This window comes from Zonotrichia albicollis, chromosome 1, assembly GCF_047830755.1.
Source record: "Zonotrichia albicollis isolate bZonAlb1 chromosome 1, bZonAlb1.hap1, whole genome shotgun sequence".
In the NCBI taxonomy this organism is placed as follows: domain Eukaryota; kingdom Metazoa; phylum Chordata; class Aves; order Passeriformes; family Passerellidae; genus Zonotrichia; species Zonotrichia albicollis.
Genome location: NC_133819.1, coordinates 75,416,339 through 75,442,497, shown reverse-complemented (window position 1 = coordinate 75,442,497; position 26,159 = coordinate 75,416,339). Strand labels below are relative to the sequence as shown.

Sequence of the window (26,159 nt, the reverse complement as noted above, 5' to 3'; positions counted from 1 at the left end):
GCATAGGAATTCTATTTACTGCGGCTCTCAAAACTGGATGCGCATGGTTGTGCATAGTAACATGTTTATATCACAGGATGTATAGAAGGGTGTATCAAGAGGTTTACACACCGGCTGAGGAAACATGCTGGTTCAGAATGTAAGTGATAATTTTGGTTTTCAGATGTGAAGCCATGAAACATGAAAGGATTTAACATGCAGTCAGAGAGACAGCATCTCTGTTCAGGCAGACCATATCCCACTGTATTTCCCTGCAGTGCAAGCAAAAGTGCTGATAGGAGGAATCCGGGAGAATTATGTTCACAGATTTTGGTGTTGTAGCTGAAATTCTAATGAAATAAAAGTAAGGAAAATGAATACATCAAAAAAAAAAAAAGCTTAATGTAGGTATGAGAGAAGAGCTTTTAATGCTAGTTTGAAACTCTGATTTAGAGATGCACAGGTCTGTTTTGGGGTAGGGAGGTGTTTACTGTTTTTTGTCTTTTTTCATTTTGTTTTGCTTTCAATGTACACAGATAATGGGAAATAATACATTTGTTGCAATAATGTAGACAGGCAAATAATTTAGCAATGAGTCATTTCAAAGAGATAGAAAGGGGAGGCACATTTAACACAACCTGGGTCTGAACATTCCATTTGGCAAGATGACTGTCATTCCAAGGCTATTCCAATGGACATTTCAATGTCCATTGCTGCAGTAGCTGAATTTATTATGGAATATCTATGGAGTAGAGCTGTTCTAGTCTTCTATGAAGTAGAAGAAAATTGAGTTTCAATGAGTTTGTAGTCAGCTTAAAACTGCATCTCCAAAATTTAGACCAATTAGTTGATGAATCCTAAAGTCACATATAGTGCTATAAAAGTCACCCATCCTGCTTACTAATTGCTGCATTTGAATTTCTGGCACCTTCTTTCTTCCTATGAAAAATATTTTAGACCTGTGACAGGTCAGCAGGTGGAGGTCAAAGGGAGCTCAGAGGTCACAGACTGACAGTGAGTTGACAGCGGCTCAGTTCTCACAGGACAGAAATAGAAAAATTGTTTATACCTTCCTGTGTTAGCAGCAAACACTAGTTACTTTCCCTTGCTGACAGCACTTTTAAGAAATCCCAATTTCTTGTAGCACCAAGAGGCAGCTGTTACTCATAGCAGGTGACTCAATGGTTCTGGTTTTCCCAATGTGCTGCCTCAGATTTGTGGCGTCTTAATAAGCAATCAAACTTGTCCCCATCTCAAAAGAAAAGAAAAAATAAGAAAGAAAGTGGGGAATCCTGTTTAGGTTAGAAGGATTTAGTAGCTGAAGAAAAAAGGACATGTCTAGCAATTATTTAGCTGAAGTTAGACTTTGCTGGATGAAAGAGTCTCACCTGCTTTTACCTGCTATATTTTGCGTATTCCTGATACTTCCCTAACACTAGCTCTAGCACCTAACCTCATGTTATCTGAAGCAGGGAACAGAAGTAGTATAAAGGGAATATTGATCTTGAAAAATTCATCTTTATGATGATTTAGCTCCTTAAATTTTCTTCTTCTGAGTTCAGAGGACAGTGGCAAAAGCATAAGAGATCATACCTGGGAGAGAACAGAGAGACCAAAAAGGAGACAAAGAGTGCCACTCATTTTTCTGTAGCTTGAGAACTTATCTGCAATGTTAAAATGTTCTGTAAACTTTAAATTTGTGAATTATTTGAAATCTTCCAAAAGATGTTACAGGTGTTTTCTATCCAGGCTTCTGTAAAGACTTTGACATGGTCCCCCACAACATTCTTTTCTCCAAATTGCAGAGAGAGGGATTTGATAGGTGAACTGTGAGGTCCGTAATGAATTGGTTGGACAGACACATCCACTGTGTAGTTGTCAATGTCTCAGTGCTCCAATGGACATCAGCTACAAGCAGTGTCTCACTGGAGTTTTTACCGGGACAAGTGTCATTTAGTGCCTTAATTAATGGCATAGACCAAGGGCTCAAGGGTAACCTCAGCAAACTTGTAGGTTACTCCAAGTGAGTAATGTGATTGAATCATCTGAAGGACAGGATGCCATCCAGAGGGATCTGGGCAAGCTTGAGAACTGTGACCACAGGAATCACATGGGGATTAACAAGACTAAGTGCAAGGGGCTGCACCTGGATCAGGACAATGCCCCACATCAACACAGGCTGAGGCACGAACAGATTGAGCAGCCCTGATGAGAAGGACTTGAGGGTGCTCATGGATGAGAGACTGGATATGACCCAGCAATGTGCACTCACAGAAAGCCAAACACGTTCTGGTCTGCATCAAAAGTATCTTGGCCAGCAGGGTGAGAGACCATCTGTAATGGTGCAGGGGGATCTCTGGAATCCCCAGAACAGGAACAACATTGACTGGTTGGAGCAAGTCCAGAGCAGGCCAGGAAGAAGATTAGAGCAATGGAGCCCATTTCCAGTGGGGAAAGGCTGGGAGAATTGGAATTGCTCAGCCTGAAGAAGAGAAGGCTTCAGGGCTCTCTGATTGCAGCCTTCCAGTGCCTGGAGGGACCCAATACGAAAGAGGGAGAGAGACTATTCACAAGTCTGTAGCGACAGGAAAAGGGAGAATGATTTTAAACTGACAAAGTGTAGATTTAGATTGCATATTAGGAAGAAATTCTTTAGTTTGAGGAAGGTGAGGAGTTGAAACCGGATTCCCAGAGAAGTTACCCCATTCTTGGGAGTATTCAAGGCTAGGTTGGATGGAGTCTGAGGAACCTGGTCCAGTGGAAAGTGTCCCTGCCCATGGCAGGGGCCTAGATACCTTTAGGGTCCCTTCAAACCCAAGCTGTTCTGTGATTCCATGATATACACAATACATACATATCAGTTTTAGATGTGATTACTTACATTGTATTTTAGGTGTTTATTTTATCTTCAGTCCGTAACAAAAAAAAAAAAAAAAAAAAAGTTTTAAATGGATATTTAAGTTTTACAGTAATTATATACATTGATTGCGGAATGAACAACATACAGGAAAATCCTAACACCTCTTTAACATCCAGCTTGAAATCAGTGGAGCTGTACAAACTCAAAATGACCTGCTTACAGTACCAGAGCTGTAATAGGTTCCTTCCAGACATCCTTTTTGCTAGGAAGATGCTGTCCATATTGTATACATAGATAAATGTGTAGACAATGAATAGAAGAATTTAATAATGATCTAAACAAGACTCTTTTGGTTGTCTAGTGGTTTTCTTTTGAATGTTAGAAATATGAAGTTTTAGAGCATCCATTCATTTTATAATTCTGCCTCATGCCAAATGAAAAATACTTATAAACACTTTTATATATTTTCCTAAAAAAAATACTATTCATGTCCTTAACAGACTTCATGCCCAAAAGAGAAAGAAAAAAACCCAAATACTCCAAAATTCTTTGAAAATATTCTGGAAGGATTTAGGATTTTGATTACTTAATAAAAGGAGTATTTTGACTTTTTAACTTGATGGCTTAAGAAAATGTTGCTGGACATTGAAATCTTATTTTCTATATTCTTATTTATTTCACAGAAAATAAATTTTATTGCATGAAAATAAGAAAGAAATTAGGATAAAAATTCTGCATTTAAAAAAGATTCTGACATTTGAAATTATTTAGTTATAGTGGCTAATGCAAAAAGAAATATTGAAAGTATTCTAGTTACAGAATTTCTGCCATCATGCTTAGTTTGACTAAAAGGAATTCTAATTCTATCTTGTAAAATATGAAGTGGTGGATGAAATATTTATTTGAAATATATCTTTCTCTTAAAGCTAACTCAATAATTCATTTTAAAATAGAGTGTGCATTAACAATTAGAATTCTGAAGTTTTGCAAGTTAGCAAACTAGTTTTTTAAGCTTGTGTCAAAGTCAAAACAGTCATTCATAGCTTCTTTATATAAACATCTGAAACCAGGGAAAATATGCAAAAGAGAAAATATAAATATTTCCTGCTGAAACTTGAAAGATGAGAGCTGCTTCTCTTTAGTTGTTTTTACACATCTGTAGATTAATGGTTACTGACATAAGCAAATTCAAAAATAGAAAATGGGATGGTTACCGCATTTGGTTCATTTTCTTCCTTTCCTCTTGTTTTTTTTTAACTTTTTTAACCATAAGTCCTACTTATTCTTCTAAGAGCTTCCTATACAAAAGAACAAACCGTTCTTGAGAAATACACTTCAGATTATGTGATGATGAAAACATAGTGTAACTAAAAATAATATCAGAAGGGAGCACAGTCTTACTTAAATGAAGTAGTAGTCATGATGATTTTAGATTCCCAAGAGATACTATAGAAATATTGAACAGTGATAATGGAACTTTTAAGATAATCATTGTATTATTGGTGTTTCAGGATATACTAATGTACTCAAAAGACAACAGCAGAGTAGTAAGAAGGACAATGTTAAAGCATATTACCCAGTGTGTTTTACTGCATGCTCATCCCGCTTTTTATTCATGTGTATGTATTTAACATACATATTTTATTTAGAATAGCTGTTCAATACAAGAAATGTTTATTCTTACTATAATCCTCTGTGCCTCAGTTGAAAATAGCCATATTTATATTTTGTACATAACATACTTCTAACAAGCCCCACTGACTAGCTAAAGAAAAAATCTTGTATTCTGATTATTTTCAATAAAAGTGATATAATGGAAAAATTGTATGCTCTAAATTTAGCCATTTAAAATGTTCTATGCTGTGTAGAAATCCTCCTGTGTAGAAATCTTAAAATATGTTAGGTGTCTTTGAACTATGGGTGTCTTTCAACTATAAATTTAGATAATAACATTTTAAAGAAATGACTGCTAACTTAAATTAGACATTGTCCCTTTTCCTAATAGAATCAATGCAAAGATTAAAAATTTGTTGTGAAATTCCCATCAGTGGCATGCTAAAGAAGCTTAATGAGATAAAACTGGTAAGCCTTACTCATTAAAATTAGCAAAGCAGGTAGAGAGGGATGTAATAATATTGATCTGGGTGCCAAAAGGGATTATATACATAGGACATCTCACTGTTAACTTCCGTTTTCAAAAAGTTCCTAATAACTTTACTTATAGCCTGAGAAAAGTAGTTTACTCAGTGAGGTGTGGTGTTTCTTTTGATTGGCTTTTATTTAGGGTTTTTTTAGCAATGTTTCGCTTGGAAAAATACTTGGAATGATCTTATGCTCATGTAAGCCTTGAAAATGAAAAGAGTAGATTTTACATGTGATTAAAGCTGTATTTTTCATTCTACATGAAGTGAAAATAAAAACAATATTCATGATGCATAATATATATTTAATTTTTCTGAAATATTGGGGGATTTGGACAGGTAGTTCAGACTAGGTCATGCCTGAAGTCCACCAATTCTTCATTGACACCAAGGCTATACCGTAGAACTTTGACATTTTATCTGTTTAAAATTTTCAACCTCTTTTTAAAATTTTCTTCTTTTATTATGTTTTAATTAACCTTTATGGGTCTTCCTAGCCTCGTTTTCTCATTTTTTGAAATTATATTTTATTTAATCAATTTACTAAATCTAACATGATTAACAGGATTCTTCCAGTCCACTCTAGTATTGTTCAAAAATATAGCTATGTTGCTTGTTATGCTTTAGCACTTCAGTACAGCAGATGATTTTATTGAGAAATTCCATGTTATTGAGTTTTAAAATGTTTTAAACTAACTTTCTCATTCAACTTTTGAAGTCAATATCAGTTTAATATGATCATTTCTATAAAATTTATCTGAAATGACTCTGCAGTCAGCTCACTTCAGTGGTTTTGATTACTCCCTGTACTAACTTTGCTACACAGCATTTTAGGTTTACCCATCACACTGTTGGATTGGATCCTATTTAGACGTATCAGGGCTAATTTATATATAACTTGATGACTGCACAAACAAGTGCACAAATAAGCATTCATATTTCCCCAGGGCTTGACTAGGTTGTGCTGAAAATCCACGTTATGCTTTCACTCTTCTTACTATCAAACTAGTTAAACATGACGGCAGTTTGCTTATTGGTACTGAAAATCACACATTCTGTCAGAGGTGTTGACTTACCATTTTCCCTTGTGTGCTCTAGACATAGTTATTCCAAGAAACAGTCAGTAACACACTGAGAGGTTCATAGTATGATTGCAATTTGAATAACAGATATACACACAGCTGGAAACAGTGCTAGAGATGATTCCTCTTCAATTTCTCAATCTAAGTGACATTTCCCTGGGTTGTCATAAATATCTGCTGTCATATTTGTTGGACTTGGCAAACATAACAAATACAATAGTTATGAAAAAAAATTGGTTTGAGACAGAATATTGGGAAGAGATAAAAAGTTTAAAGAAACTGGGATTTTCCTGCAAATTTTTGACCTGCTTTTCATGAATGTATTAGTGTGTATAGTATAATCATATCATGATTTTCAGTCAGAAAACTTCACTGAATAGGTATGCAAAAATGTCCATATACAGTCTAAAAATGTCCCTCATCATTTCCAATGTTTATGTAGGTAATGCAGAAGTACTTTGACTTTTTCATTTCAGCTAGTCTTAATAAAAATTATAACTCTCTTCTGCAGATTCTTTATTTTATTATATTATTCTTATTTTCATCCATTTGTTATAGAGGAAAATATAGAATTAAAGAGCAGGTAATTTTTATTCTGAAATCTTCTGGTTTTTGAAATGCAATTTTGGGATTCTTTCTTTCTTTCTTTCTTTCTTTCTTTCTTTCTTTCTTTCTTTCTTTCTTTCTTTCTTTCTTTCTTTCTCTCTCTCTCTCTCTCTCTTTCTCTCTTTCTCTCTTTCTCTCTTTCTCTCTTTCTCTCTTTCTCTCTTTTCTCTTCATATTCACATTATATGTTCTCATTTTTTGAGATGTATTACTTTCAAACCAGCAAGAGCCCTAATATGTATTGCTCAATCAATAATTTTTCTTTTTTCTCTTACTTTATGACAGGGCAGCCAGGAGGGCCAGCCATGTCAGGAGGGTGCATGACGCACAGCATCTCCAGGTAGGAAATTTCAGGAAAGGAAATTTCAGGAAAGGAAATTTCAGGAAAGGAAATTTCAGGAAAGGAAATTTCAGGAAAGGAAATTTCAGGAAATTTCAGGGAAGGGAAGGGAAGGGAAGGGAAGGGAAGGGAAGGGAAGGGAAGGGAAGGGAAGGGAAGGGAAGGGAAGGGAAGGGAAGGGAAGGGAAGGGAAGGGAAGGGAAGGGAAGGGAAGGGAAGGGAAGGGAAGGGAAGGGAAGGGAAGGGAAGGGAAGGGAAGGGAAGGGAAGGGAAGGGAAGGGAAGGGAAGGGAAGGGAAGGGAAGGGAAGGGAAGGGAAGGGAAGGGAAGGGAAGGGAAGGGAAGGGAAGGAAAGGAAAGGAAAGGAAAGGAAAGGAAAGGAAAGGAAAGGAAAGGAAAGGAAAGGAAAGGAAAGGAAAGGAAAGGAAAGAAAAGAAAAGAAAAGAAAAGAAAAGAAAAGAAAAGAAAAGAAAAGAAAAGAAAAGAAAAGAAAAGAAAAGAAAAGAAAAGAAAAGAAAAGAAAAGAAAAGAAAAGAAAAGAAAAGAAAAGAAAAGAGGAAGAGGAAGAGAAGGTGTCTATTAGAGAACATCCAAATGCGGGCAACAAAGACGGAGAAGGGCCTTGAGGGAAAGCTGCATGAGGAATGACTGAACCCACTTGTTGTGCTCAGCCTGGACAAGAGGACACTTAGGGGACACATTGCAGTTACAACTTCCTTGTGAGAGGAAGAGGAGGGCCAGACACTGATCTCTTCTCTGTGGTTACCAGGGGCAGGACCTGAGGGAATAAACTGAAGTTGTGTCAGGGGAGGTTTTGGTTCAATATTAGAAAAAGGTTCTTCACCCAGAGGGTGGTTGGGCACTGGAACAGGCTCCCCAGGGAACTGGTCACAGCACCAGCCTGATGAGGTCCAAAAGCATTTGGACAATGCTTTTAGCAACAAGGTGTTCTTGGGGTGTCCTGCTCAGGGCCAGGAGTTGGACTTCAATGATGCTTGAGATTCTCTCCCCGTTCAGGAAAGTCCGTGATACTGTGGTTCTATGACTTGTTTTACACAACACTCCAACCTCAAATTACACTTTAAATTCTACAGGAGAGAAGTAAGTAAAATGTTAGGGGCTACTACTTTAAAAACTTTAACTTCTAGGCTTTTAGTTAAGTTGATTTTTTTTCAAAAAAAATTGTACAAAAGGGATTCTAAGTAGAAATATATATATATGTGTGTAGTCTTATTTACATCTGTATGTACATCCTGACTCTTGAATTAGCATTCCTATGATTGAAATTCAGAAATATAGAATATCTATTTCTAGAATGGACTGGTTTGGATTTGGGTTCTTATTCTATTCTGCTTTAAAAAAATACAAAACTACTTTTATTCATTCAAATTCAAAAGCTAAAGCATCCCATTCCAGTGTTTTTTATATTCCTAAATGCCAATTAAATGTCAACTAAGCAGAGGAAAGAGTAACCCAGATCCGTTATTTTGTCTTCATATTAGAACCTAGAGGACATTTTTGATGTTTGTATTCTTTTTCTTAAGGAAATTATTTTTCAAAGTAAAACTCACCTTTTCTTGAGTCTTTTAAGGGCACTCTCCCAGCTTAACATACATTATGGTACTTATGCTGTCACCCTCTTCATCAAATATAAACATTTCATAGACTTAGTATTTCTCAGGCAGTGCCAAGGCACTGGATCATATTCACGTCTCTTTTATTCATGTCTCTCCATTGACTTTAATAAAGATGGACTAAGTGATAATATTAAACATGAACATCATTTTTTTCCCTATCTATTCCCATAGAGTTCTCTTCTTACAAATATATTTCAAATTAAATATGACAGGTGATCTGCCAACATTTTTCTCTCAGTGATTATCAGCAAAGTAAATTTTGAATGAAAAGGATTACCCTGTTTTCCCTATATTTTTAAAGGAAGCATGCTTGGGCTCCTCACATTGCACATGGTAGTGTATTTGTTCCTTTCTCATGCTTACAAAATATTATTTTATTATTGTAAAATATTTTATAAGTACATTATAAATTATCTTATAAAAAATAAAATAGTATTTATACTCATGTTTATAAAATAAATTCTAGTTCTCTTATACTTCTACTGCTCTCAGAGATATTAGCTTCTGGGAATTATTTTGCAAAGATGCATATTAATCACAAGATTATTTTATATTACTTTCTCTTAACAATGCCATCATTCATGACTGATTTTGCAAAGCATTACAGTAAATCGTGAAAAGCAAATAACTCTTGAAAAATTTTCTGTTAGTTGTTTCCCATAGCCAAGGGATTTTATGTTTACTTATCTTATGAGAGAAACTGTCTCTGCTGTAAAAAAGTGAAGCACTTAGGTAATCATGATAACTTCTGATGAATATGTGCTGGTGAATACTATCTATCACTTTATTTATTTGAACAAAACTCAGAGAATTATTTTCCTGTTATCCTGTATTTCTCACATCTACTGTAACTCCACATTTTTACTTTTCATTTCAGCAGTTATAAATAGTTGTAAGTTTTTACCCATAAAGAAAAATATAATAATGATATTCTAAATATATTATAATATATAATATAAAAATGTCCATCTTAAAATGAACAAGCAAACAAACAAACAAACAACTAGCCAAAAAGAACTATCAATACTGATAAAAAAGAAGGGAAAAAATCATAAAAACATATTTTTTCACCACTTTGATGTATTGATTGATTTACATACTTACACACTTACAGTTGTTTCAGTCTAAAGGTACAAATAGTTTTGATAAATTAGACCTTAAAATACAAAGATGATACTCTTCATGCAAATTATTATGTCAGCTGTGACAAAACTATGTAGTAACTGATGAGACAGCCATACATGCTGCATTTCTTGATGGTCCCAGTGGACTTGAAGGACTAAAGAGTAGCTTATTGCATGGAAAAAGGATTAAAAAGGGGATAATGATGAAACAAATTAATAAAAGCAGAAATCAATTATTTATGGTACATTGCTGGCAACAGAAATAGTTCCAAGGATATTCAGAGCAGCTAGTAGCAAGTATCTCAAATAATAAATTACTTATAAGTTCCCAATCAGATAAAATATTTTTGTAAAGAGTTTTTACCTACCAACTCCAGACATCTCTGGAATACTGGCGGTGTACATGTCCTTGGTGAATTTTGGTTCATTGTCATTGATATCGTGGATTTTAATGATAAATTCAGACTCTGGTTCCACTTGTCTTCCAGTTTTTCTGTCTATAGCTTTGGCACGTAGCACGTAGAGGGACTTTTCTTCTCTGTCCAATTTCTTTGCAGCATGAATATCTCCTGTATTTTCATCTATAATGAACAGACTGCCAGCCCCATCTCCCGTTAATATGTATTTTAAATTTCCATCTCCTTTATCTTGGTCAGTGTGTAGCTTCAGAGAGGTAGAAAAGAAGAATTTTATAAATATATATGTATTGTTATTACAGATCAAATAATTCAGCACATATGAATAAGTCTGTACAATCTTGACTATAATTGGGGTCAGTAGTGGTTATCTTCTGTCAGTCTGTTGGAAAAATTGAAAATTTTAGGCTCAGTCATACACAAAAAAATAGCTGCAAACAAACCCATAAGGACAGAGGAGGATCTAGAGGATGTTGAAATGCTATTTTAAATAACAAATTTATAACAAAAAATTCTATTTCTTTTAACAGTCTGACCAGAAACTACCAGAATTCTACTTTTAGAAAATGACAGGAACTGTAAAACTCCCAAATTTCTATCTGTAAAATAACTCTTGTCTTGTCTTTACTGGTTGTTGGTAAGGCAATTGGTTACCTTGAAACAAAATAGAAAAAAAGAGTTTTAAGTATCAGAGATTCTGAACTTCTCCAAATCACCTATAAATGTTCTGATTTAAGTAACTTATGTTTCTAGTTGTATTATTTTCTTATTTTATTTTTTTTAAGGAACATTTTGCCTCTGCTGATTACTTCCTTCTTTCTAGTTCTCTCCACACAGAAGAAATAATTTTCAAGAACACTGGGAGGTAAATGTTCAAAGCATAGAGAGGGCTTTAACAATCTTTTTCTAGTCAACCTCTGTAAGAGTTCAAAATTCTGTCCCTATGAACTTACAGGCACTGATTGATTTGCCATACGGCACCATTATGAAAAAGTGTGTACAACCAAAATCAAAACAAGACATCAAATCTGATCTGGCACTAGAAATTCTCACATAATGCTCTTCTTCAGGAGTCTATTCCTTTTATTTCATTTACATGGCCCTGTAGTTCATTTTTATGAGCTTCTGCAGTAAATTTTCCTTATATAAATCCTTACAGTCACATCTGGCCACAAATTGGTGACTTGAGTGCTTCTCAAGCATGGACAGAGAGAATCTTATCTTGGCATGTTTTCTACTTCTCTGAATAGAAAAATGTAGTATATCAACAACCTGAGAAAATCTTGTTCAGTATAAATAATGGTGTTACTCTAGAGAGTCACTAGAACAATGAGTTTATTTTTGCTGTATCTTTCCTTGTTTCTGTATTGCTGTCAGTGTTTACCTTCATGTTTCATAGCTGAGCCATTGAACATTTCTTTTATTATTCTACCTGCATGAAGAATGATTGCAATAGATTTTGTCCAAATTATTCACTTTAATTTTTAATTTTCTTTTAAAAACGTGTCATAACACTAGACACCAAACACTATCTGCTACTGTTTTGGTCTTCCAGAGGTAAGACTGGATAAGATAACCATCCAAGGTAGGTCATCTCACAGTAAGTTTTAGTGCCTTCAGCGTTCAGTGTCTATCTGTAATAATTACCCATGAAAATTATTAAGGATTGCATGGTCATCTGCTAAGAAAAGGGTCCATACATGAAAAGGTGCAGATGAATAGCAGGCTCTAAACATAAATATTACAAACTTGCCAACCTCATTTTGACTGCTCGTATGAGCAACTCTTCTGGCCATCAGCCAGGGTCTACAACCTCTTGAAAGGGACAATAATAAGCAAACGGTGGGAGCAGTGATTTTCTCTAACAAGAGGTTCCAATACAAAAAACATATCTGTCCATTGCCGTTCCTTTACCCATCTTCCTAACAATATACACACTCTCCAGAGATTAGGTTCATTTATTTTATCCAGCTGTTCAAGCTATCTACAAAGAGGTCAGGTAACTCAAACTTTGATAGGTATTTTAAACTTCCTACTTGTCTCAAGTTTCTACCAAATGATAAACAGAATTTTCAAGCATGATGAAATTTTGACTAAAATGTGATTTCCTAGCAATGAAGAGTTCTACCATCAGTTGACAATTTATTACTAGGAAGTACTAAAAGTATGTTTGCAAGCTATCGCTTGTCCTAAATGTGACAATTTCCAATTCCTATGTATGTTTTGTTTTGCTCTTCACATTAGAGCAATCTCCATTTATCTGTGAAGCAATTTTGCAACATCATAACTTGTGAGAAAGAAAAGAGACCATTTTCTTATATAATAATAAATAAAGTAAAATATTATCTAGCATCTTATAAAAATAAAATACTAGTTGTGTAAAACAGAGCAATCAAGCCATCTTCTTCCTATTTAGAATTATATAAATACAAAATATACTTTCAACTTCTGAGGCAGAGTAACTTCAAATAACATTTGGAAGGTTTATGCAAAATTAGTATACTGATATATATATATATTTGTAAAGAGACACTGTAATATAATTTTGACTAATCTATTCTGTTTCTTGATGAAGAGTAATCTTGTATGACCTGCTTAAATATTTTGAATTTGTAATACAAACCATAATTCCAGCTTTTCAAATGTTAATTATTCTACTTAAAATCTACAGAAAATGGCCTGCAATAAATCGCATGCAAAAATGTGATGTGTTATAATAATCATGCCTTTTTATTGACTAAAACCAAGGAACAAGAACATAAGAATTTTTTAATTCCTGTTTCCTGTTACAGTAAATACATTTACATACAAAATAATTTGTAGAATTTTTTCATTCGTAAGATGTTCAGGCGTGTGAAAGAGGCTCAGATGTTCAAACTGGAAAAATACATATGATTCTGAAGTAATCCTTGACTGCTGTCATTTCCTTCTACCTTTTGCAGATTCAGTGAGTCTGGGAATGACCACCATTCACAGAAAGCAAAACATCATTCCTTTTATTTATTCTACATGACCTTTCTCTAATTGGATTGAGGTAGGTTAGAAAGCAAAAACTTCACATGGGTGGAGCACAAACTTTTCAAACATTTCCTTTCTCATATCACAAATTAATCATTCTGCAAGTCAGAAACATGAAACACTTTGATAAATGCAAAAAAAACCCATGACCAACACCCCTGCTCCCCACAAATCAAACCTGCAAAGAAAAATATAAACAAACCTTGCTCAAAAATCCCAAACAAATGCAGATGATACATTAGATTCTTAATATGTATATATAGTACATACTGACAGCTGATAACAAAAAGCCACTCCCATAATTAATTGGAAACATGTCGGAATGAAGACATAACCCAGATACACTGCTGAGAACCTGGATTTCTTAATATTCCTTTGCACACTTTTCTCTCTTTTTAGTCTTCTATGTGTCTGGCTAAAAAATTCTCAACAAAAATTTTCCTGTGCATCACCAGGCACAAAGATATTAGTAATGATTAGGGGAATGGCAACCACCTATTTTTTAATAACGTATATCTTATGAATATGGGCACCCTTATAAATAGTCTCACAATTCTTTTTTTTTTCTTTTTGTTTTTTTTTACCTAGATGAAGTGTGTCTCAAATTAGGCCATCTATCCGATTTTGTGAACTAAATTTTTATGTGATGGGATAATTGAGATCTTGATATTCTCAAAAATCTTGACATAATTTTATGTGGATCACTGTTATTCTATTTTTCAATGAAAAAATGAGTAAGCATGCAGAGATTACCTCAGAGTTCTGAAGCATAATTCTATTTTCCCTAAATCAAGTACCTTGCTCCACCAGTTTACACTTCATCCTTATTTAGTACACAATATTTATCATAAAAGGTGTTTATGTCATATATTTCTGGTTTTAGGCAGTATTTTTTTTTACTAGGCACTCTTAGTATGTCTGAGGCTAATTTATGACTTCTCTTAAAAGTGCTGTTATGCACAGTAGACAAGATATCAGTATTCTTTGAAGTGAAAATTTATCTCAAATTGTTAGTTTCAGGAATTGGTATGGAATGTCAAACAAAATATAGAGTAAGAAAAAAAAGGGAATATTATCTTAGAAAAGAGTTCCTTAAAGGTCCATGTTTCTTATTAATTCTGTTTTAATTTACTAAATTTCCAGTAAACTGCGGTTGATCTCCTCTTAACTGTTGTTAATAAACAGTAACTCTTTTCAAGTTAGGCAGACATATAATCAATGGAAGAGGAGAGAATCAATGGACACAGTTAACAAACTATATAGTGATATGAAAGCATTTACTGCATTGAGAAGAAAGAAATCACCAGACTTCATTTAGATTTCATTTTATTTGCAGTTTTCTTCCGTACAACTATTGTAGCAGAAGAAAAGGAGGGAAAAAAGCAATAAGAGCTGCTTATTACTAGTGATGGTTATGAATAAGTACATTGAAAACACTTATTTAGTTGCCTAAATTCAGAAAAGAGGTATAATCTCCTTTGTGGAGAAGGAAGAGGGGAAATTAGAGACAAAGATATTGGGAGAGGGCAGACTCATGTTTATGTTTAGGTAGGCACTCTGCTAATGCTTACAAATTAGGAGGTTTACAGTGTGCCTCTGTATCTTGGCTTAGAAAAAGATCTATTACTACAGATCTCTTACCTCCACTGTCTCCACCTGCACAGTTGCATCCTGCAGAGGAATCCTGACGTCCTGTGGTCTATTTGCCTGAAAATACTTTCTAGCAGGAGAGAACAATTTTCTTTCCTTACTTTTAAAGTGAAGAAAATACACTGGGGGGGTTTTGTGGGCAAACAAGCTCTTTGGTGGCACTAAATTGGCACATCTGCATATTTTAGGGAGACAAAGACCAGACTAATTTCCACATTGTCCTGGTGGAACTACTACCAGAACACAAGTGAACACCCTCTTTAAGGGTCTGTTTATGAATCAGGATTGCGTGGCACAGCAAAGTTAGAATAGAGATGCACATGGGAGGCTGAAAAGGTGCAGAGTTTTAATGTCAGAAATATTTTAAAGGTGGGAGGAAATTTCTGTTGTTTCATAAGCCATAAGCATTATATCAATAGCTCTATAGCTAGAGAGTGTTGGGGTTAGGTATGTGCCCAGAACTCCTGAATCTGGGAAATGTGTAGAGAAAGAATAATAGACTGTACATGGAATGAACTATCAACATGAATTACATTATTAACTGTCAGATTTATCATGATTCTTTGAAATATCCTTCTATCTGTTTAAATTTTAAAACACTAAGTATTATAGAAAACAATGGGAAGACACATGGAAGCATAAGCTATTCAAGTCTGTCCAAAGTGACCCTTTCTAAAACTAGAGAAAAATTAAGAATTTTTCTGTATTTGTAGGATTCTTCAAAAATCTTTTAATCACAGTTTTTAGCTAAAGCTCCTGGCCTGAGGGAAAAAACATGCTAAGTAAAGGAAAATGTGTGTATGTTTCTTCTACAAAGCCATGTGTCTATTTACATCAAATTTCTATTCATATATGGTGATTATACGGTGCTATTTATTCTGAAACTGTGAAACAGAAAGAAATTGAGTTTTCCAAGTTATACCAGTATGTATTAAAACACAAATTGATTTGAGCTTGGGAATTTGACTGTAATTATCGTTCTTGGTTGCTCCAATTAAAGAAGGTTGCGTATACAGAGGTAGGAAAGAAGACAGTATTTGTGAAAGAGGATAAGTATTACCTGAAACAAAATAATTTAATTCTAATCAAAAAATGAAAGTGGTGTTCTTGAAATAAGGGCTGGTATCATCTCAGCCAAACCTAAAATCTCACATACAATGTATTGAGTGCTAGTGACAGGCAGGATATTAGCTAGTGCCCCTACTGTATAATTTCAGACCTAAGTGAGATCTGCAGCAGTTAGGATACAGCATCAACAGCAGCTCAGCCAATATTCTCTTTCATTAGCATTTTAAGTAATTAAAAACTCTAAAGACTACTTAATAGCTGCAGTAGTTCTTCAGTATGGATTGAAGTAGCAGTGCATGAATTGCTTTAATTTCCTATTTATGTGTGTTTAATCAAAAGTTTTATGTATATGCTAAATGGCAATGTATTTACCTGACTTGAATTTGTGACATTAGCACAAACTTCTTAATTAAACAACCAGACTCTCTGTGTGATGGTAACCTAAGTGACTGTATATTAAACAAGTCAAATGACATTTACTTTCCTTATCTTCTGCTTTCCAGCATCTGCTTCTTGTGTTCAGCTGTCTATTGTTAGCAATTCTCTAGAGAATGATATTGCAAAAAACACTGCTAACATCAGCTGCAGGTTCTGATTTTTACTAAATACTTAAGGGCAAATCTTGTTTCCATTCAGGAAGAGTTCAGCAGAATTCTTAGTAGTCTTTTGGTTAGAATGACACAAACACAAGATGGGGAAATTCCATTCAAGTATTCTGCAGACATAGGAAAGAATCCTGAACATCAGAGCTGTATCCTCATGCACCTCCTTACCCTTCTTACCTTCTGTGTCTCCTGTGCCCTTTATAAGTTGTAGTCAAACCCGCAAAAATGGTTGCATCCTTACTCCTGCACAAAGAACTGGATTTCAGAGCACATAATTTTTTTCTCTCTACTCTCCAAATCAACACCTGAGTTATAGGTTTTCAGACTGATGAAAAGAGTAGATTTTTTTTTTGCTATTATTTATGGCTTGCCATACACAGACATTTGTCAGTTCCATAACATAAGATACAGAGGAAATTACTCCAGTCATCAATTGTGTCCATAGGTCAGAAATTATGACATCATAACACCTCCACTGCCACTTTAATCAATCTCTGGAAAAGGTGCTAAATCCATCATTATTTTAAAGGTTTCACAATAGCAGAGGATATCTTTTTCTTTCACCAGAAACTCCTGAGTGAAATGTCTGTGTGCATGACTTTCCTTGCTGTTTCAGAGGCACTCAAAATGTCCTTTGGTTCCAAAAGATGTGCACAGAGATTGGCAGGAATAAAAGCTCTGGCCTAGAAGGAACATGAGTTTGTCACATGGATGGATTACCCCCTACTCTCTGCAGAACTAATTGCTCTGAGCTCAGCTCTGTACTAATAAGCTTATAAGAAATACTCTAATAGGGGAGACCAATGGTTTTTTAGCCAAGTACTTTATCTCAGAGGCAACAGGAGGTGCTGGTTTAAGAGAGCAGTCATTCTGACCATTTTATTTTTTGATTATGTTAGTGTCCCTGCCTCCCTGACCCCAGAATTTAGAACTTTTAGACTATGTTAGACCTGTATTTGGTTTCATGATTTGTTCTATTTTCTTTCAGGAATATGATGCCCTTTAACTTGTCTGGGTATTCATTGCCCTAACTTTGAACAAGGACTGTATTGACTGAATATACTGAGTGTTTAAGTGTTTCCAGGAATGTGGTCATCCACAACAACCTCAAGAATATATCAGTAATAGGAATATTTGAGTATTTTGTCACTTCTGATCATAATTTCATGTGCATAAATATCTATATCTATATCTATATCTATATCTATATCTATATCTATATCTATCTATATCATCTATACATATGTATTTATACTTAAAGACAGTTGTGCACTGATCGAGACTGCATGGTTTTTAGGAAGCCATACAGTATAATGGAATAGTAGGATATTGAGATATAAGCCAATATGATCAGAGGTTTTTTTTTGCCTTAAATATGTAAACAGACTTCCAGGATTTCAGCATCAAGCAAACAAAACCAGACTACAGGTCTGCTGACTGAATTTTTTTTAAGGTCCTGGATATGCAGTTTCCAGAAATACTCAAAATATATTATTTACTCTCCTTAAAACATACTTGTTTCTTACATGAATGCATTTCAAATCTTAAAAGTTATTATGTTGTTTCATGCTTATTGATTCCTAATGACGTCTACCACAAAGATTAATTCTAAAATTATGTATTTTTCCTAAGATCATGCTTTGCAAACTGGTAAAAAAAATATTTTGTGGACACTGTGCACACCTCACTAGAAGAAATTAATTCATTCCTCAATACTAAATTCAGAATTCCATTGTTGTGTGGTGGTACATTAAATATCTTAAATGTTTATTTAAAAACAAATTTTCAAATGAACAGTACAGAAAAGAAGGCAAGATCATTTTTTTTCATTGTTGAAATTATCATTAAGGTACTTTGTTACTGCTTATTTATTGACAGTGTGGATAAAAAAAAAAGAAAAAAGAAAAACATAAACTGAAGTTAATTTTAATTAACTGTTTATAATTATAACTCTTTTAATTGTACTGTTTCTCTGTTCTGCTGTCTCGAAAATGTAAATTGTCATACCAACTCAAGAGTAGTCAGTGAAAGTATCCTGTAGAGTTATCCATGTCATACCTTCATCAGTGTGAGCGCAATTCCCCTGCCCCATGTCTGTTCCAAGACAGGCATATGCCCAATCCCTGGAAAAAACTGGGAGAGTCTCAAAAGTAGGTATATCAAAGAAAAGGTTTTAATCAGGACAGGACATAATAAGAACCAAGCCTTGAATCTGTATTATGATAGGGTAGCTTCGTAGAGGAAGCTATTTTTTCAAGAAGAGTGTCATGAAAACCAGTAGTTAGGAAAAAAATGTTTAATTTATTTTTTTCTTTTTCTCATCTGTCACTCATTTTGCATTTTTTGAAATTTGCATTACTTACTCATATAGTCCTTTTAAATCCTGTTTCAAAATTTGAAAAGTCATAACTGTAATGAGGGCAAAGACAAGGCAGTGGCTGGAATAGTTCTCAACACTCCTTAATGACTTCCATGGCACCACAGAAACTGGTGAGTGTAACTGCATTTGGAGGGTGCCTGAGATGGACTTCAGGTTCTGCATAAGCCACAGGCTGATTGTAGCTGTCTGATCAAACCTGAGGATTGTGGCTTAGAGGGGAGCCAGGACAAGGCTCCCTGGGGCTTCAATGAAAACTCTGTGAAAGAGAAGTAGTGCCTAGAGAAATCAAAGTGTAAGGCCCAAACCAAGCCTAAAGCCCTGCACACCAACAGTGTTGCTTCATGTTTAATTTAATAGCTGAATCTGCAAACTGGTCAAATGAAGTGAGATTAAGAAGGAGAAATTAGACAGTGCAGGAGATATTTAGCAAGGATTCAAAAAATAAAAGTTTTGTAATGCAAATAATAATGAAAAAGGAAAAAACGCAGGAGGTTCATAAGGGAATAGCTATATTATTAGTTCAACAGCAAGGATAGTCAAAGCATTCGCATGGTTAAGGCAGATAAAATTCTGAATGCATCGATGTTAATGTTGTAATAACTTTATGAAAAAATTTTGTAGGGGGAGAACTGGAGAATTCAATGATGACTGTCTCCATTCTTTTCTGAAATCTGTTTTTGTCTAAGAAAATTCTCTGTCCTTAGGAGAAGGACACAACACACATAATAAAACTGATTGTTTTGTTAATTATCCTGCATCTTCAACTGGAGTCAAATGTTGACCATGACCTTGTTAATCATTTGAAAATAGATTTTAAGATAGAAATTGAGATTTTGTTATTAATAAAATAAGGGAACTGAAGTGGTTTTTTTCAAATTTTTTTCACTCTTGATGAATGCTCTCCTTTCTATCTTGATTTCTCCAAATAGATAAGCCTTGCCAATCTGAGAATTTGTCCCTATTCCATTCTGCATCAAACTGTTGTCATTGACTTGTTCTGTGACCTCAAATCACTGTTTCAGAGACTCTGTTTTCTCCTCCTCAGAAGAGATGTTTTGTCAGCACCTGTATTTAATGTAAAAAACTTTGATGAATTTCATTGAATTATACTTATGGATGTGGAAATCATTAATCCTAGAATCATGACTTTAACTTTTGACTTATCCTTTTCTCTTATATTCGCATCAAAGACATCAGTGTAAATCCTTTCTTTATCGTGAAGATAAACCAGCGATTTACATGGATATAACACACAGATATATATTTCCAAAAATTTTAGGACAATAAAAGGACTTTAAATTATAGGGGTGAGGGTGGGGGGTTATTTCTTCTTTTTCTTTTACACAACATGGAGTCAGACCAGATTTAGCCACTGGAGCTACAAAAAAATTAATTGCAGTATTTATAATAAGATGAAAACAGAATGAGCGATTCCTGTTTCCCTCCGTAATTTTGAGGCACTGAATAATTTCTTCTTCTACAGATTCATATTTTTCCCTTCACTTCATGCCTTTCTGTATGTGATTCTAAATTTTTCATATGGAGTGTGTGGCAATCAAACCATGACCTCTTCCATTTCATAATTACTAGCCTTTACGGAGATTAATGTATTTGCATGTTCCATGAAATTTAGAGTTAAAAAATAACTCAACATACTTTAATGATTTATTTTGCTTTCTTGCAACAACCTTCCTTCCATTTGCTTCAGTGATGATGGATACAGAATATTTGTTTCCATGCCAAATTCCTCTTTAAATTTATTTTATTGTTCACACCAATTGCTTATATATAATTTATATAGCTTTAAAATTAAAGGCAAATGTTAATTTATTTTAGTCACTTGTTTTGCATAGAACATGCAGTCTTTTTTTTTTCCTCTTTTTTTAAAAATTATTGTTTTACAGGGATGTTAATCTCATCCTTTTAAATGCAAATAATGTAATGGTAGAGAGAAAGGGAAAGAAAATACTTTTAATATTTGATTTTTCATTTCTTAATTTGTTCTTATCAGTCTTATACCTGTTGTATATAAACATTTAATGCTCAGTTTCCTCTTGGTGTTTGTCAGTGTTCATTCATCAGAAATGCTTATTAAAAAGAAAAATATGTTTACTTCCACAATCCCTGTAAGACTCAGCTATCAGAAAAGCACCATTTTTAAAGGTTACATCCGTACTTACAAAATTTTATCAGTGTGATATATTAGTGTTTAATTCCGCTTTAACTTCATGGAAGATTTAAACCTGAATTTTTTAAAAGAACCAAATTTATTCTCAATATTTGGAAATGTAGTTTAATTCAGCTCTTAATCAGAAATAACTAGCAACAGCTAGAAGTTCAAGGGTCAAAAATGGCTACAGGTGGTGACAGCAAATACAAATTTTAAGTTAGATTAATTTTATGAATGCTTGAGTAGAAGTATAACAATATCACATTTAGTGCTTTAGGAAAAGTTAAAGCAATCGATTATATCACAAATTCAGACACTGCTCCCCAAGTAGGTAGATAGTAAATATTTGGTTCTTTATTCTTTTCATAGTGTAATCTGATATACCATTTAGCCCAATATTTCATAGTTATTCTCATTCTATTCCAGAGGTTTTTTTTTGTCATATTGTGTGGGAATAACTCATACATAGACATGTTCTGAGGAAATGCTTCATTAGAGAATTGCTGGCAATTACAATTTACAGATGGCAAAAATAAAATAAAATTTACATAAACCAAAAAATTAGTCAAATTTTATTAATAATTTTTTCCAGCATTACTAATATTTTTTATGGCAGGATATGGGATAAAAATTCCTTCTTAGAATTAACCATTCTAAAACCTCTTTGAGATTCTTGCAAGAGCTTTCCAACTAAAGTAAGAGATAATTTGGTGCTATTTCTTCTTAAGTTCATCCAATGGAAATGGAGAATACGTAACAAAACTTTCTTTTCAGTTAAATGATTGAATTAATATTATCACCCTGGTTGTCATTTCTTTGCTTTCAAAATTTGAAAAAACTACTATAGTAGCTTTCGTCTGAAATGGGCATAATTGTGTCTGAAATGTGAAGAAAGACAGAGAGGAATTGTGACTTCTGAAATGTTCATGGAGGTTGTAATGTTTTCTTATTAATTTTACTACATTCTGTTATGTAAAAACAGAAAAGAGGGATTTCAGCAGTGTTTCTTGACCCTATGTTGAGCAGAAATTTGCCCAGTGTGTTTGCGCTGCTACAGCAATACATACAGCAATGATCAGACCATGGTTATGTATTTCCAAAACTGGTAAGAGTTCACAGGTTCCTCTTTGATTGATACCCAGCATAATGTTAAATTGGCCAATTACATGGACTAGACTAACATTTTTTCTTTTTTCCCCCTTTTCCAGAAGACTGAAATGTGTGATGATTCCTGCAATACACAGTATTTGATGTATCGGGCACGTATAGGAAGAAAGCATTTGCTGTTCTTGGCAGTTGCTTGTTGACAGCTTTGCTATTTGTTGTCGAGATGACTATTCACAACCCTCTCCCTGACAGACAAGACATTGCACAATACCATCCTCTGATGCTGCCAAATTGACCTTTTTAGGTTATCACAGACTGTTTTGCTCTGATGGCTTTTGCACTCTATCACTGGGCTGGCAGGTACCAGTAAACCACAATGTAGTCAAAGTACTTTCTCTCTCCAGAATCATTCCCATAATGTAATCAAGGGAATAAATAAGCAACCTAATGAAAAATATCTCATGAAACATGTTTTCCTCAGCCTCCCACCTTTTAATGCACAATAAATGATTGCCTGATAATAAGTAATGATAGGTCTGCAGATTGCCATTGGTCTAATGTTCTTTTCCCAGGCTTAATGCTACAAGGTTAAGAAATACTAGCCAAGGATCTTTAATAAGATAGAGCTATTCTACGGATAACAATTACCTATTGTGCCAAGTTCCTGAGCCAGACAGATCTTCAAGCCAGACCTTCTTAGGCCTTTTCACATATAGACCTTGACAAGAACAAGAGACATTTAAGCTCAGAAAAACCATTTTTATTAAAATGAAAATTATGTTTTAACTGGCAGCTGGAAATTACCACTGCAGACAGAAGACAACTTCATTCTCCATGCCCACCGTGTCTTTAAAATAGGTGTTTTTACTTCAAGCCTTGATTTTTTTATTAGTTTGTCAACATGCTCAATTCCAGTGAGCTCTACAGTGGGGGACCTCTCATTCCTGGTGCCTGGACCCACACCTTTGGTGCTCTGAGCACACTCAGGACATCCCCAGGGAAGGGTAGCTGTGACTAAGCCAAGAGCAAGCATTGAGGAGAACTATAAAGTAGACTCCATGCCATTGCTGCTAGGTTTGGTATTGGGTGAACATAACTTTTTCCACACCTGAGAGAAGCATAGAGGGAGAGAGGGAAAAGAGAAAAGAATTGGAGAAATATTGCTGGTTTTGCCTATGCTGAATTGTCATGAATTAACTTTAGCTTTAAAAGCAGCTTATTAATTTTTTAGAAGACCTACATTTTTGCTATGAGTGAACTTTTCAATTAATGTTGCTAAATTTTCAAAAATTATATTGAAAACGCCCCTTTTTCCATTAAATATGGAAAATATATCCATAAAGGTACATATTTTGTAGCTTCCTGTTTTATTCTTTTTAAATTGAAAATCATTCCAGTCTGGATGTTCTGTCCCCAAAGAGGAAGAGAAGAAGGGACAAGGAAATGGAAAAAACAAGGAAAAGGAGAAAGGGGAAATTTGCAATGAAAACTTTGAGGATTTCCTCATTTCTTATATTTCTGGGGTCTTTTTTGGTGTTTTTTTTTTTTTTTAATTTAAATTTTTCACCTCAAAGCAGTTTAGCTGATTCAGCAGTTGAACTTGAAAAACATGCACAGAAGCCTTGAGAACAGAACAGCCAGGGCCCTAAAGAGAAACATAGACTTCAGCCTCCAGGTAGTATCATTGTCACCTTTCTGGCATGTGGTTTGTTTTTGGTTTGTCATGAAAACCTCCAGTATCAATACAATGCTGTCTCTCTGATAGCTCTTTACCTAGTACTTAACTGTATGACTGTATTTACCATCAAAAAACTTTTTCCTGATGATAAGTGTAAATCAACTTTATGACAATATGAACCCAACTTCTCACCCTGAACATGACAAGAACTTCAGATTTTTTTCAACAGCCTTTATGTAGCTGAAGAAACAGAAGCTGTCAGATCTCATGACAGCTGCTCTATCTGTACCAAACAATGCCAACTCACTCTTGTTATTCATGTCTTTGAAACCTCTGATCATTGCAGTTGTTTTCAAAAATAATTCTTTATTTTATGTGAAATATGATGTTCAAATTTGACAGCAAAATTCTAGCTTAGGCCCATTCTTTCAGTGTAACATTCAAGATATTTCCTATTTAAACAGTTTATACTTGGGTTATGCATGATGTGATTAGATCTCTAATCACTATTAGTGATCTCTGTCACTCTTTCTTCAAACTTCAATCAAAAATGTGTTGTCAGAAATTCCTGTTGCCCTTTCTAGAAAAACAGAGTCCCATTTTGTTTGGAAGATGTAACATTTGTCTTTCATAATTTTCTTCCCTGGCCCTCCAGCCTTCTTTTTTAAAATAGCAAAATTTATTGAAGACTTTATTTTTTATTATTTTTGACAAAAATAAATTTTACTTCCAGAATTTTTCAAAAAGTTTTATGTCGAAAGCCTCCAAAAAATAAATAATTTTAAATGAGTAAAACTATGGCTCTGTATTGGTGTCCGCAATTAATTTATGAATGTGTCTAAGACAGGGACATCTTGTGGCACTTTTAATTTTTTTTCCCCCTTCTGTTTGTTTGTTTGTTTTAATTTTAGCTTCATTTTGTTGGTTCATCTGCCTAGGATATGGCTGCTTGAAACTAGATCAAATATTTATTGAAAAATGTGCTAACTGAAGAATGCAGTGTAAGTGGAGATGATTTATTAATTTCCAAATCAAAGAAGTTTTCTCTTTTGTATTTTTTAAGTATTGGTTAGACTGTTTTTCATAATTCTTTGGTATTTACTGTCTTTATTTTTTTCCCTTTTCTGTTTTGATACATCATTATTTCCTTGTATTTACTCAAATAAAAGGAAAAAATTGACGTCTGAGAAAGGAAAGATAAAAGGAGACCCTACTGAAAGATAAAAGGAGACCCTACTAATTTTCATATTTCATTAAATCTTAAAATATTTGTTTTACTTTAGGAACAAAGATTCTAATGAAAATAGTTTATTATCCCTTCTTCAAAAGTTGTGATTTATAAGATGGCTTTGGGATACAGTGCATACTAAATGGAATATATAAGGAATATGATGAAATCTTCCCCCAGTTTAATTATATCTTTAAATGGTAGAAGCATATGATTCTTTTATGATTCTGTGGGGGTTTTTGTAATTTTTTTTTTTTAATTTACCATAGTGTTAAGTCAAAAGATATCAAAAACCATTCTGTTTCTAGTTGCATTTATTGATGTCCTGATTGCAATAGTTTTACAGGGAGGACAAATGGACTGTAGCTATAACAAAGTAGAGAGCACACTTGAAACACTGAAAGGATTGTGTGTCTTATATTATCTCATCCTTACACGTCACTCTTAAACTGTCTCTGTAGAGGAAAAGTAGCAAATGCTATGAAGAAATCCTTAAGGAAAAAATGCATAAATTGACTTAGGTTGCAAGTAAAAAGGCAACTTCTCTCTCTCACTACAAATGCAAGATAAAAATAAAAATTCAGTACACAAAGAAAACAGCATTTGGCAATAAGTAAAAACTGCTGTAGAAGAGAACATTATGCTTCAGGATGGAGCAGCTAAGGTTATTGCTGGTTTGGGCACTGCAGTGTTGCCAAGAGCCAGCATTTTTGGGTCCCCCCTGCTGGCTTCTTCCTCCCAGCTGCTCAGAGCAGAGGCTGAGTATGGCCAAGGCCTCAGCAACAAGTTCAGAGGACATGAATAAATGAGGATCAGACTAATGAAGAAAGTGCTTTACTGCTCTCAGGTATCCAACTTCTCTGCTGCTTTTCATATTATTAGTGAGCTTACTTTGGACTGGTAGGTGTACCAAAGGCAGAGAGACAAGTAATGTGAAATAATATTTTAGCCATTAATATATTTACAGTCTATATTTACAAGAAAATACTATCAAATTCCATTAAATAATAAGGAAAAAAACCTCAAAACTGTTCTGTACAAAGGGGCATTTGAGTGAATATTTTTAAAAAA

The 26,159-nt window shown here is 34.3% G+C and overlaps 1 protein-coding gene across 3 annotated transcripts in view; it reads right to left on the bottom strand.

The window, feature by feature from the left end:
* CDH9 (cadherin 9) overlaps window positions 1-26,159 on the bottom strand; it is a 98,106-nt gene that overhangs the window by 37,248 nt on the left and 34,699 nt on the right. For all 3 annotated transcript variants that reach the window (XM_026799812.2, XM_005481654.4, XM_005481655.4), the window contains one exon: window positions 10,137-10,431. In XM_026799812.2, coding sequence (XP_026655613.2) covers window positions 10,137-10,431 — 295 coding nt within the window. The remainder of the gene's footprint in view (window positions 1-10,136; window positions 10,432-26,159) is intronic.